Source organism: Micropterus salmoides, unplaced genomic scaffold (assembly GCF_014851395.1).
Source record: "Micropterus salmoides isolate LMB-PRFRI ecotype aquatic unplaced genomic scaffold, ASM1485139v1 Ms_hic_scaffold_16, whole genome shotgun sequence".
In the NCBI taxonomy this organism is placed as follows: Eukaryota; Metazoa; Chordata; class Actinopteri; order Centrarchiformes; family Centrarchidae; genus Micropterus; species Micropterus salmoides.
In genome coordinates, this window is record NW_024040707.1 from 27,628,799 (window position 1) to 27,641,841 (window position 13,043).

Here is a 13,043-nt window from a genome sequence, read left to right on the forward strand (position 1 = left end):
AGGCCGTGGCATTTAAACGATGCCCAATTGGCACTAAGGGGCCTAAAGTGTGCCAAGAAAACATCCCCCACACCATTACACCACCACCACCAGCCTGCACAGTGGTAACAAGGCATGATGGATCCATGTTCTCATTCTGTTTACGCCAAATTCTGACTCGACCATCTGAATGTCTCAACAGAAATTGAGACTCGTCAGACCAGGCAACATTTTTCCAGTCTTCAAATGTCCAATTTTGGTGAGCTCTTGCAAATTGTAGCCTCTTTTTCCTATTTGTAGTGGAGATGAGTGGTACCCGGGGGTCTTCTGCTGTTGTAGCCCATCCGCCTCAAGGTTGTGCATGTTGTGGCTTCACAAATGATTTGCTGCATATCTCGGTTGTAACGAGTGGTTATTTCAGTCAAAGTTGCTCTTCTATCAGCTTGAATCAGTCGGCCCGTTCTCCTCTGACCTCTAGCATCAACAAGGCAAACAAGGCCCCCTTTTCACATCATTCTTTGTAAACCCTAGAAATGGTTGTGCGTGAAAATCCCAGTAACTGAGCAGATTGTGAAATACTCAGACCGGCCGGTCTGGCACCAACAACCATGCCACGCTCAAAATTGCTTAAATCACCTTTCTTTCCCATTCTGACATTCAGTTTGGAGTTCAGGAGATTGTCTTGACCAGGACCACACCCCTAAATGCATTGAAGCAACTGCCATGTGATTGGTTGATTAGATAATTGCATTAATGAGAAATTGAACAGGTGTTCCTAATAATCCTTTAGGTGAGTGTATATAGCAATTGTAAGTCGCTTTGGATAAAAAGTGTCAGCTAAATGTAATGTAACATGCATGTGTTGACTAATATTTGCCATTGCTCGCAGTCTGCATATAGTTTGGGCCGCACCCGCACATGGGCAGACCAAATTTAGGTCGACACTGAGCCACATGAGTAAAAGTACGGTATACAGTATAATTGACAAATCTTCTTCTTTCTAAGACAAGTTTGTATAATTTGACACAAATAGGAAAACAAAGTCAAAATTTCTTAATGTGGTGGTCTGTCTGTTATTATATATAACATCTGTTTTTGTGAATAACATAACATAAAGGGTGTTTAGGGTGGTTTTTCTGCTTTGTTTTCCACACAACTTGAAGCCAGAGGGATGGCTGGTTTCTGTACCAGCTCTCTTTGGATAATGTAGATGATCCTCTGCATGTCACAACTCTGGGATTCCCACATCTAAACATTTCCATTAACATGTATCTATTGGTAGATGGCAGAAAGCTTAGAAACAGCATTCTGTATATATTGTAAATATATTTATATTTATTTCCTCAGCATACATCTATGAATTTACAGAATATGGAACTATCTTAATCATTTTAGAGCAACACTGCATACATGATTGACACATGAATAGTTTACCCTATCTATCAGGAATATCAAAACAAATAACAGTTTCAAAAATTATCCATGTATACGTTTTCTGATTGGCCGCCCTACCACTCAACTTAAGGTTGTTTAGGTCCAGGCAACTGAAACTACTTGATTGAGGTTAGGGAAAGATTATGGTCATAGGCAGTGGGTGGGAGTGCAGGGGAATGCGCAGGAACACCGGAGTAAGTGGCATTGCAGGGTACCTGGAACCCCAAAGTGGCGATTCTGTGTCAGCGTTGTCATCCATGTTCATTTCTCTGACAACAACAAACAATGTAAACAATGTCACAGCAATCATTATTAAACATGATAATTATGAATTCACTTAAATGCTCTCCGACAACACCACCATTTCGCTATCTATAACAACTCACCTTCAGATTGCTCACTGTCATCTTGTTGAAACAGCCTATGGGAATGAAAAGAGCTTCCTGTATTGATTGTCACTGATGATGCTGAAGGTGCAATCATTTACCCTGTCAGAGTGAAAGATTGTGATACTGTTCAGGCTTGAAGGAAGCCAACATACGCAGCGCATCAAACACCACTTTGTTCAACTTCCAAATGGTCTGTGCTTTGTGTTGATGGCAGGAATTGTGGGTCGTCACTTGTCATTGGATGACCCGTTTGAAAGATGACAACGTCTGCCCCATTGCTCATACCTTGTGTGTCATCTATGCTGCAGTGCTGTACTGGAGGAGCGTGTTTTCCAAGTTGTATGCTTGTCAAAAACGGTGCTCGCAGTGTAATGGAACATTGCACCTAGGTCACCAACACCCAAATGGAATATTGAAAAATGGAAGTGTCTGCGTGTTGGGTGTCATATTGTCAGGTGACTCATTGCTTCTGGGAAAATATTAGACTCTGACGCACCAAGGAGATGGATGACGTTTCTTTGGGTGGGTTCAGGATGACGGTGGGGTGGAAAGGTTTAGCAGTTTGCCTGTTTGTCATGAAATTCGTGTGAAATATTACATAATTCTACACAAATTTTTCTTTTTTTTTGCAGACAGCAGTCTCCTGAAGACAGTTGATGGAGCACATTTGGAGTGTGTCATAAAAAACCACCCCGCACTGGTTTCCATGATGCACCTCCTTCCAGAGAATGTGCTTGTATCTGGAGATGAGAACATTCCCGGGCTTGCAGCTTCTCCAACAGGTAAACTTTACATCACTCAGAAGGTCTTGGGTCAAAGAATGAGTAATTTGCTCCCCTACTTTACCAGCTGCTCTTTTAAGATAATTTTAAGAAGTTTGGCAAGATTAGAAGACCTTTAGGAATGTGAAGCAGTGTGTGGTTGTAATGTAGAAATAGATGGATAAATGATCGGGATAAGATGAAAACTCACAAAACAGAAAATGTGTGAGAAGTCTGGATCAGTTGGTGTTGATGGTCGGTCGATGAAAACATACTGTGTTTAGAAATTCAAATTGGTTGCCTTATGATTAGGTGGTGGACATCGTGTGAGTGGGAGAATGAAAATAGAATAGAAAATTGGCAAGACAAAAAAATCAGAAAATGGCAAGCTAATGGTTAAACAGTGGGTTATTCTAACCCCTGAGATTTGGGTTTCACTATGGAGCCACAGCTCACCTGAAGGTTACCTCACTCACCTCCAGCTCTCTAATGCAGACTTTATGGTCCATGTTGCCCATTTCAACATTTTCCCTCCATTTCATTTTGGCACAAATTGCAGCATGGATTTACATGATAAACACTGTCTGTCAATGTCTGTCAGTTTCTTGAGTTAGTCACATATCTTTGTTTTTACAGGATTGGGGGCTCTTTCTATTGACACAACTCTAATTGGACTACAAATGTATTCACTCGTTCGTTTAATATGCCTCCTTTTAGACGGTACCAAACAAATGATGTCGGTCATATGTAGCTTGTCTATTCCCATCTTAAGTCTGTGTTTACTGTGCAGCTATGTGCAACTCATTAAAGAATTGTTGTAGTTTCGGTAATCATTAGTGGTGCTGCTTTGATTCTTACATTACAGATACTGTGCAGATACTCTCGGTGCACATTTAGTCCCTATTCAGCTGTCAAACACATTTAAGTAAACAAAGATGTCACCTAAACTACAGTAATTAAAAGATGACATGACTCTATCCAACACTTTCAGCTTATTTCAGGTGTAAACTCACATAATAATGTTCAGCAACCACTCACATGTCTTTCTTCAGCTGTCAATATAACATGCAGGACATTGATCATGTTACTTAATAGTGGCTTTTTGTGCAAACTTAGTTCCATCAGAAGTTGAAATGTCTGCAGTACTTAGAAAGTAAGTTTCTAAGGGGGAATGTAATGAAGTCTGACAGTGCAGAGCTATAATCATTGGGAGTCAGTGGGAGGTATGGTAGCTGGCTAATCCTCTTCATGTTCTGGGGCTGTGAGCAGCAGAGACCTAAGCTGCCTTTTAAGACCACAGCCACCGGTTTGATATTCACGCCGCATTCAGAACAGTCCAACTCTGCACTCTAGAGACAAGGGCTGCAATGAAACGCTTGATGGCTACATTAGTCTTGAAGAGATTACAATCACACTGGCTATTTTCTCTTTGTTGTGTCTGAAAGTTGTGATTGTGGACTTCACAGGCTTCCCCGCTCTATCCATTGGCTGAGATGCTTTCTTCAATCGATTCAGTTCACAAGAAGTACCCCGATGGAAACCATTTTTGTTGGATTGTTTGACACAAGCACTGTTATCTCTTTCTGTGGTGTAAATATTCCAGTGACTGGCATTAGACAGCTTACCGCAAATCAGTGGAGCTGTCATTTAGATGAAGCTGCGGCCTCTCAGAAAAGTTGTGATTAAATATATTTATAATGAGAGTGTGGGTTGATCGTTTAAACATTTGCTGCCAAGAAGGGAATATGTTCCTCATCCAGCTCATCAATATCTTCATGAAGGAGTTTGAATTATGACAATAAATTATTGAATGCTTGACGGAATGTATTTTGTGTATGGAAAAATCTGCTTGATGGTGTATGTAGCAGATTTACATCCTCCTTACCACTCATTGACACCCCCTATACTTTCACTGCCTGCGATGCCTCTGCTGTAGCCTTGTTAAGCTAGCAGTTAGTGAAGGTGGGAGGCTTAAGTTATTATCACAGCTTTCAATGTCGGTCTGTAAAATAGACACTTCAGGTTTTGCAAATGAGCCGTTAGCCGTCACACAGCTGGTGCAGACATTAAACGAAGTCGAAGATATTTATTTAAATAAATGTCTGTGAAGTTACTATCTTTTACCACCATGGTGATTGAGTCTATGCCCCACTACTAAAAGTATTGCAATATTATATATTTGCTGATTTACAAACTAGGTGTTTGTGGTGGCATTTTTTAAGTGACTGCTAATGCAAACCGAATATTTCCCACTGCTGCAGTTTCACATTAAAAGCATTTAACTGGTGAAACCTTTATTTTGAAATAGTCACAGGAAATGTGTTTCTCAGTAAGATTAGCACTTACTTGCTATAGTTCATTCTTTGACAGCAGACCAGTTTGAAATACTTTAGGGAGTGATGGAACAAGAAGGGGCAGTCACAGTGAGCTGTTGATGAAGAGCTGCAGGCGATAAGCTGCACACCTCTAACTTCTCAGTGAGGTAACCATGTCCTTTAACTGTGCCCCGCTGTTTGCAGACTCTTGCCGTGTGCAGCATAAAATCAGTTCATTGTTGCTCGCAGAATGATGGAAAAAGACCGGCTACTGCCTGAATTATTACCCCCAGAATTCTGTGACCTGCAGTTTTAAACCGCATTTGCTGTTACCTCCAGTTACTACAGGCATTGTCAATTCAACAAGAGGGACCTGGATGCAGACATACTGGCAGACCTCCGCAAGTGGCACCTCTGTAGTTTACAGGAAATCACTCATCTCAACAGCGGGAAAAGTCATATTGCTATTATTTTGCACAATATTGAGATTTGCGCTTGTTATATAATGGAACAAATGGTACTATGAGTCATCTAGCTTGGTTATCAAGGAAAATGTACAAATACTTACCTTTTGAAATGTGTATTTCTCAACTCCAACAAAGTTAAACGATTTTATTTTTTTATTCACCAGTCCAAAAATACTGAGATTGCCCCATCGTAAAGAGCTTTTTAAAACACTCATCACAGAAAACTCTTCTGTGATTGATGCATTTTTGGGACTTGTAGTTTTTGAACCAGGGACAGATACATGATACACCAGCGGTACCAACACAACCCACAGCACACTTTATGTGAACCAGATTACTGAACAATATTTAAAACAATAACTTTAGTTCAACAGATGTAAAACAGAACAAGGAGCGTGTCGCTCACAGTGGGAGGCAGCTAGAAGGAGCAAATGTTGTCACAATGGCATCCTGACTCTGGCTAAATCTAACATCTGTCCACTGCAAAGGCACCATCCACAACCTGGAGGAGGAACTAGTATAACTGAGTGTATTAGTATAATAGTATAACATTAAATAAAAATGATAATGTTCTGTTAATAGTATGCTGTTAGTATATGATTTACTGTATTCATTAAAATTTCATATAATAACTAGTTGAATATTAAAACTAATTACAGCTGTTACATTTCTGTGGGTTGTTTTTGTATTCAATAAATCCTAGTGCAAGAAAAGGGCTCTACATTGATCTCTAATTTGTATCGTTTAATCTAACTTGTCAATAATCATATTGTTCAACATTGTAAAGTTTGCTGTAGCGCGTCAGACCTTTTTTTTTAATGTCCCGCCCCGTCCAGGCTAACTACAGTTAGCAGGATTTCTGTTGCCTCTGAGAGTTGAAGTAGAACAGCTGGGGACATCAAAGGGAAAACCAGAAAATATTTTCTACATAAAATATAATCCAGCTTTACCAAAATCAGGGAATAAAGTTGTGTTTTTGTTCAGTAATCAGAAACACCTCGCCCCGGTGGTGTCTTTTTTCCAACCTAATTCATGTTGCATTTGTGGTCTGATAAACACACCACTGATTCAAATTCAGTGCCCCAGATCACTAGTTCCACCAAAATAAATATGTAATGTTATGTTTTGTACAGTAAGACTGCATAAGCTGAAAAGATGACATGATTTCCTGTCAACTGTGTGCAGAGGTAATCTTGCGGATGTCCACCATTTTGTCTGCAGCTAGCGACTCTTGAAATCAATCCGGACTGAAATCTTAAGGATTACAATTTAAACAAACAAGACTATGGTGGATATTTACTAACAATTTGTGGCCCTTTTTTATTTGCTGACCACTGAAATTGCATTTGGCATCATTTACTAAAGGACCCCACCAAGGTTTTGTATCATTAAAATGGAAGAAATGTGGCACAGGTGAAAATGTGTTTGTTCTGATGCAATTTGTATTTTAAGGCATCCTTGTTCAGAGGCATAACATGTGGGAGTAGGAAATGGAAATTCATACAAATAGCATCTGCTCCTGACTTTTTACCTCAGACTGAAGAGGAATTGAGTCCTTACCACAGCGGCTCGGGTTTGTATTATTGTAGACCAACTGACCAACCTGATCAACAGATTGACATTTACATCCACAGATCATGTTGCTAGCATGGTGAAAAAGGCAAACATACATTCTAGGAGCATATCATATTTGAAGTGGAGCATCTCTGACGTCCAGGGTGAGGCAGACATATTAATAAGTAAAGCTGCCATGAAACTGCAAGTGTTTCTGGAAGCCAACACTTTGGTGCTGAATAGACACTACTGCTAAAGTTATTTGGAGTTCCACTCACTTTCTATGATAAGGCAGACACAAAATCAGCATGGCTGTAAAACTGTATCAAACCATGCATTTTCTTTAGTTTTCTAGAACTGGGATGCCATGATAAATTTTCTAGGGACTATGGGGAATGTCAGGGAACTCTGCAAATGGGTCACGAAAAGGCATTTACGGAAACATATTTCACAACTTGTTTCACAGATTTATTTTTTCAGTTGTTTATCCTCAACAGCAATCCCAACAGAACTGAACCCGAAAACAAAATTAACATGACGAATTACAAGAAGTAATCTAAATAAGATAAAATCATGTAAAATGTCATGGCATGTTGATACATTGATGCTATGTTCATACTGTCACCAGGAGATGCTCTGCTGAGGCCTCAGCTGCTCAAGATGCTGCCCTTCTCTCTGAACAGACTGACCATCAACCTCCAGCCGTCCCTGGAGAAGTTTGAGAGCCAGCTGCTGCAGCTGATCAATGCTGACTGCCATAACACAGTAAGGCCAGACTTCCATAACACACACAGCCTTGAGAGTCCATGCACATGGCACATGACACAGGGCAGTAACAGTTTGGCACGAGAGTTGTCCAATCACGCCAAATCGCCTTATGATATTCTCATACTGTGGGTCTACAGTTTGAGCCTTTGAATTGCTTGTGTACTTAAAATAGATGTCCTGTTGAGAAAAATCAACTGCAGATACATGGTTTACATACTTGTGAAGCAAATATGTCTCTTCAAAATCTTATATCCTTGCTATCCATGCTTTGAATATATATGGTGTGCTTACAAGGGAAAATAAATCACCATATAGTTTTGTGATATGAATGCAACATTTCATCCTTCTAAGGTAACAGTTCACTACACTCCTCAAATTAAAGATGGCCATGATGGCCTTGACACACCTCTGCCGAGATTATTTTCTCCACCCCGATGCTTTCCTTTATCTCACTTTCCGTTTCTTTAGTGTGCAAGCACAAGCTTTTACAGCTGCCATTGCAATTTAAGGCACATCACCTCCCAAAGTAAATGGAGCTTATCTATTCTCTTCCCTTTCGCTTGTCTACGGAAACCCGGATGGTTAACCATATTTGACAGGTGCAACTATGGACTAGCAGTTATTTGTACAGTGGCTTTGCATGGGCCCTATCTGTTCCCTTCAGCCTAAGTGAGATGTGTCTTTGGTAGGGATGAGAATTGATATGACAACACTGTCACTCCGTATCGCTTTCCCGCTGCTCTTTGATACTGCTGGGCGAGAACCTTAAACTCAAACACAGAGGATCGAGGGAGTGTTTAGACTTTATTAAGTGGAGCAAATGGTCTATATTTATACTAAGTGTACCTAAGATGGAGCAACTGCCTAAACATTTGTTTTACAGAACTGCAGGTGGCTTTCAGCTAAGGTGGTTATTTTGTTAGAGGAGTGAAGAATCTGCATGGAAAAGGTCTTTACCATAAAATGGTGGCTTAAAGTGTTCATGGCAGTGTAGAGTTAACAGTGTTAAAACTTTTTTTTCAATGTGTATTTTAAGAAAGGTGTAGAAAATTTAAGGTTGGAAAGTTACAGTTAAATAACATTTATTTAATTCTTACAAAATATGATCTCTACATTGGAAGCTTTGTAAAAACAGCAACATCAGATTCAGATTCAGACAGCTTTATTGATCCCAAGAAGGACAATTCATTTGCAGCTTCCCCAGTTTGTACACACGACTCAAAAACTCATAGGCAATGTGGTTATATGTGGGCAACAGATCAACATAGATAGATCAATAAAAGGAAACAACAAGAGATAAAAATAACACAAACTGTGATCTGAGAACATTGAACAATATTAAATACACTTTATTCCTTTAAAGAGCAAGCACAAAGCAAAATGTGACAACCAGATTTGAAAGGCAAATTGATTGATCTTGCTGTCTACAAATGTGTACTGCACACTGTAGTTTGTTGTTTAGCTTGTTGTCCTGATTGTTTATGCTTGTTCTTTGTATGTACAGAAATTCAAATTCCTTATATGTGTATAGATACCTGACCATTAAAAGTGATTCTAATTCAAAAGAAAAGGGGGAAAAAAGTCTTACATAATTTGGTAGCCTGGCATCTCGCAAATGCAGAGTAGTCTGTAACCTTGTTCATTTTTGATTTCCAACGGGAATTTTTAACAAGCAAAGACCAAAATGCCTCTGGACATAGACCTACAACCAATCAGAGCAAAACCAAACGTGTATTGTAGCGTAGTTGGTGTATTAAACTTACCAAATCCTGTCAGAAATACAGCAAAGACAGAAAATATACCGTCCAATTTTTTTCAATACTGACGTGACAGCAGATTCATCAGAAACAGTTCCACATCAGAAGCAGCCATCTTGATTGTTAAACTAGCGCAGTGCCGGTTGCGCCGATGTAATGCGCCTCCCTGTGTTTTTTGTTCAAAATGTGCATCTCACATTGGTTTCACCTATAGCAGTGGTCGGCAAGAGGCCTCACGCTGGCCAAATAAATAAATACTTTTGTAGGGGCTGGTAAAAAAAAAATAGATCTCATGAAAGCAACAGTTACACACATAATCGCTTCCTCTTAAGTGATTGTGCCTACAAAATAAAAACCCGATAAAGATTTTTTTACAGCAATGCTTTTATTATCGAATTGAATTGCGAACTTTTACAGTGAAAAGTTCTGAAAGACATTTAAAATAGTCTGTGTCACACCTCTTCAGAAAAGCCTGAGGAAACGTGAGATTGGATTCCCTTGAATGAGAAGCGCAGGAATTTCCTCTGCCTGGAGATGCTGGAGAAATGACAACAAGGGTCCATCAGTTGATGGATGTGGATTAATCGCCGGGACACACTCACTCCAGTACATGCTTTATTGTGAGCGCGTCTCTTCAACGTTAATTTGTTGATTTGCTCCGCTCAGTGCTCTACTGTATTTATTAATTCTGACCATGTTGCGTGTTCGAATTGCACCAAATGCGAAACTGCACTGCCTTGGGTCCGCAGCAACACACCCGCCACGTTTGACATAATGGAAACACACACACACACAGACTACCCTCTTTATTAGAGAGATGTCTCAATGGCACTCCTCTGTCAGTCATGGTATTAAACCCACCCCATATTAGATAAGGGTTTGTGATTGTTCCTGACCAGATTCAGGATGGATTGAAATGTTTGTGAATGTGAGGGGGGCCAGCCGAAGTTTGCAGGTACTTATGCAGATTATCATGCAAATAATTCGGACTACTTTACAACCTGCTGGTGACAATCCTACAACAACATGACATGCGCGGTTACCTGGAGGGCAAAACAACAGACCCAGACAACACTCCCCCATAGCGACGCTGCAAAAGCAGTCAAATTTTATTTGGATCACCTTTCAACTTAAGAAAAAGAAACATATGAACACAAACTGCAAGTGTTGGGCATATCTGATCCATATAACGTCACAGCATCCGCTGCCGCATTTCTACCGTTAAAAACCGCCAGGTCCCTGCCGCCGCTCGACTGCGGTATGTTTACGTTTACCTTGTGGAGAATCCCTCACCTCACCAACACAGCCCAGGCTTCTCTCCTGCTTGATTAGTAAATCAGAAAGCACAACAACCATCCAGCATTTCCAGCAACTCAAAGTAACAGTGTATCACTTGCTTATTGGTTGGCAGGCATCGGGAAATAACGCCTTTTTTCCCTCCAAGGGAGCGATTTCCTTGGAATGTGACATCACGTGAAAACTATGAATAGAATACTGCTGGTCATAGGTTCCTGGTCTGTATGATGGTTCAGCTAGAGGTTTGATTTTAGCTGTATTTGTGTTCACTGGTTTAAATTTAAAGGTTAAACATGCCCTGTGGAGTTTTCTTAAAATCTAAATAAACAAAAGTTATGTTTTCCTTACCAAAACGCATTGTGTGCATCCTCGAGGCCTAACAGACATGTCAAGTGCATTTCCTTTTTTATCTACAACCAGCAGCTCTCTGGCTTACTCTGTCAGTCAGTTGGTCCACAAGCATTTCCTCACCGTTCTCACCAACAGTTTTTCGCTAAGCGAAGCTAAGGTTAAGTGTGTGTGAGTGAAGGTGTGTGTTTCTGTTCATGCCAACTTACTAAAGGGCGTCATGGCAATGGAAGTGGCCTATAACAAAAAGGGTCATAACTTATAAATGGATTCACATAACGTGAGCAAAGACACAGAACACCATTATGACACGCCCCTCTTTCATAACTCATCTGTGTGTGTGTGTGTGTGTGTGTGTGTGTGTGTGTGTGTGCGTGCATGTGCTTATGTAGTCGCAGGTATAATTTGTGCATGTTTTCCTTTTCTTCTATTCCCTTTTAGTATGTTATTGAGCATATAATGTTGACCCGCCTAGGAGCAACCCTCAGACCATTATGTGAAGGCACTTTTGTGGGTCCAAGTTTGCTTCCCTTTCAGTTCTGCCCACATACCCTCTGGAGGTAGCCAGTTCTTTAGGGGGTAGCAAGCCTATTTAAATATAGTTATATTAAAAGGGAGGCTTTATGGAGATTTATCCCCCTGTAACTTGCCCAGATTTCCGCTAAGTCTCTGAAAGGGACCAGTGCAGATTATGTGACCAAAAAAAGAAGGAACTGAGAGAGAGAAATGAATGCATTAATTAATAAATGGACACAGTAGGAAAAAACAAATTTAATAGGCAGATTGCCATTAAATTTGCTGAGGAACATTTTGTACTCCCGTAGGTACAAACTCAACTGCCAGCACCACACTGACAATGATATTTCAGACCTCCAGGGGCTTGCTTGTGGGGCTCATTCGACCAGGCCTGTCTAAAATTATAAATAGTACTGCTCTGTAGTGTCAAGTATATACAGTATAATATACAGTACTGTCAGTAATAGAGTCAGAGTACTTACAAGCATCAGTAAAAATCCCACAACAACACTGTGCATGCTGGTAGCAGATTCTTTGTGGTGCACAAAGGAAACCTTGTTTCCTGTATGCCTGTGTATAATATGCCTGATTAACAAACAAAACACAGTAAAAAGTCCTATCCATTCAGCCATCCATACCCATTGCTTTTCTGGGTCTGGACCAGACATCGTTTGCCCTAGTGACATGCAACTCTTCCCAGAGGAACCCAAGGCTTTCCCAGTTTAGGTGGGAGATGTAATCTCTCCAGTGTATTTTGGGTCTGCCCCTTTTTTGCTCCCAGTTGGATATTTCCAGAATACCTCCGAAGGGAGGAATCCAGGAGACATCTTTATAAGATGATTGAACCACCTCAACTGCCTCTTTTAATTATTTCCTGTATCTTTTCACTATGAATGAGCAGTGTTTTTACTCTCAGCTCAGTTCCGATATCTGAGCTCCTCAACTTGTCTATAAAGATTAGCCCAGAAACACATTTTTGCTGCTTGCATTTGCAATTTATTTATTTTGGCCTGTACCCAGATATCCTGACAATAGTAAGGGTTGGAATGTAGATCAACTAGGAAGCTGAAAGCTGTATGTGAAGGTGAACTTTTCACCAAAACAGTCCGGTTATATCTATTGACATCCATGTGTATGATATTTGGACATGCACATGGGTAAATAAGTAGTGGCAGTGGGTTTTGGCAGCACCTAAATACAAACGATGGGAACTAGGCTACAAATTCGCCTTCCTTTTCCACTGTGAGGTAAGTGTCATGTTAGCATGAATAATTTCCTAATTTTGGCATTCACGGTTTTTTTTCTCATGCGTGAGGTCTTCACAACCAGTCTGAGTTGCGTAGATTAGTTAAATGTTCCAGACTTTTATAACTTCAGTGATATGATGACATTCTCGTGTCTGTGTGAGGTGTTAATACGTGCAGAAGTCAGCTTGATTACAGCTTTTAATTAAACTGTG

General features: G+C 40.3%; 1 protein-coding gene across 3 annotated transcripts in view; it reads left to right on the top strand.

Moving 5' to 3' along the window:
* nphp4 (nephronophthisis 4) overlaps window positions 1-13,043 on the top strand; it is a 197,005-nt gene that overhangs the window by 48,051 nt on the left and 135,911 nt on the right. For all 3 annotated transcript variants that reach the window (XM_038723621.1, XM_038723620.1, XM_038723622.1), the window contains exons 5-6: window positions 2,435-2,584; window positions 7,528-7,664. In XM_038723621.1, the coding sequence (XP_038579549.1) occupies window positions 2,435-2,584; window positions 7,528-7,664 (287 nt within the window). The remainder of the gene's footprint in view (window positions 1-2,434; window positions 2,585-7,527; window positions 7,665-13,043) is intronic.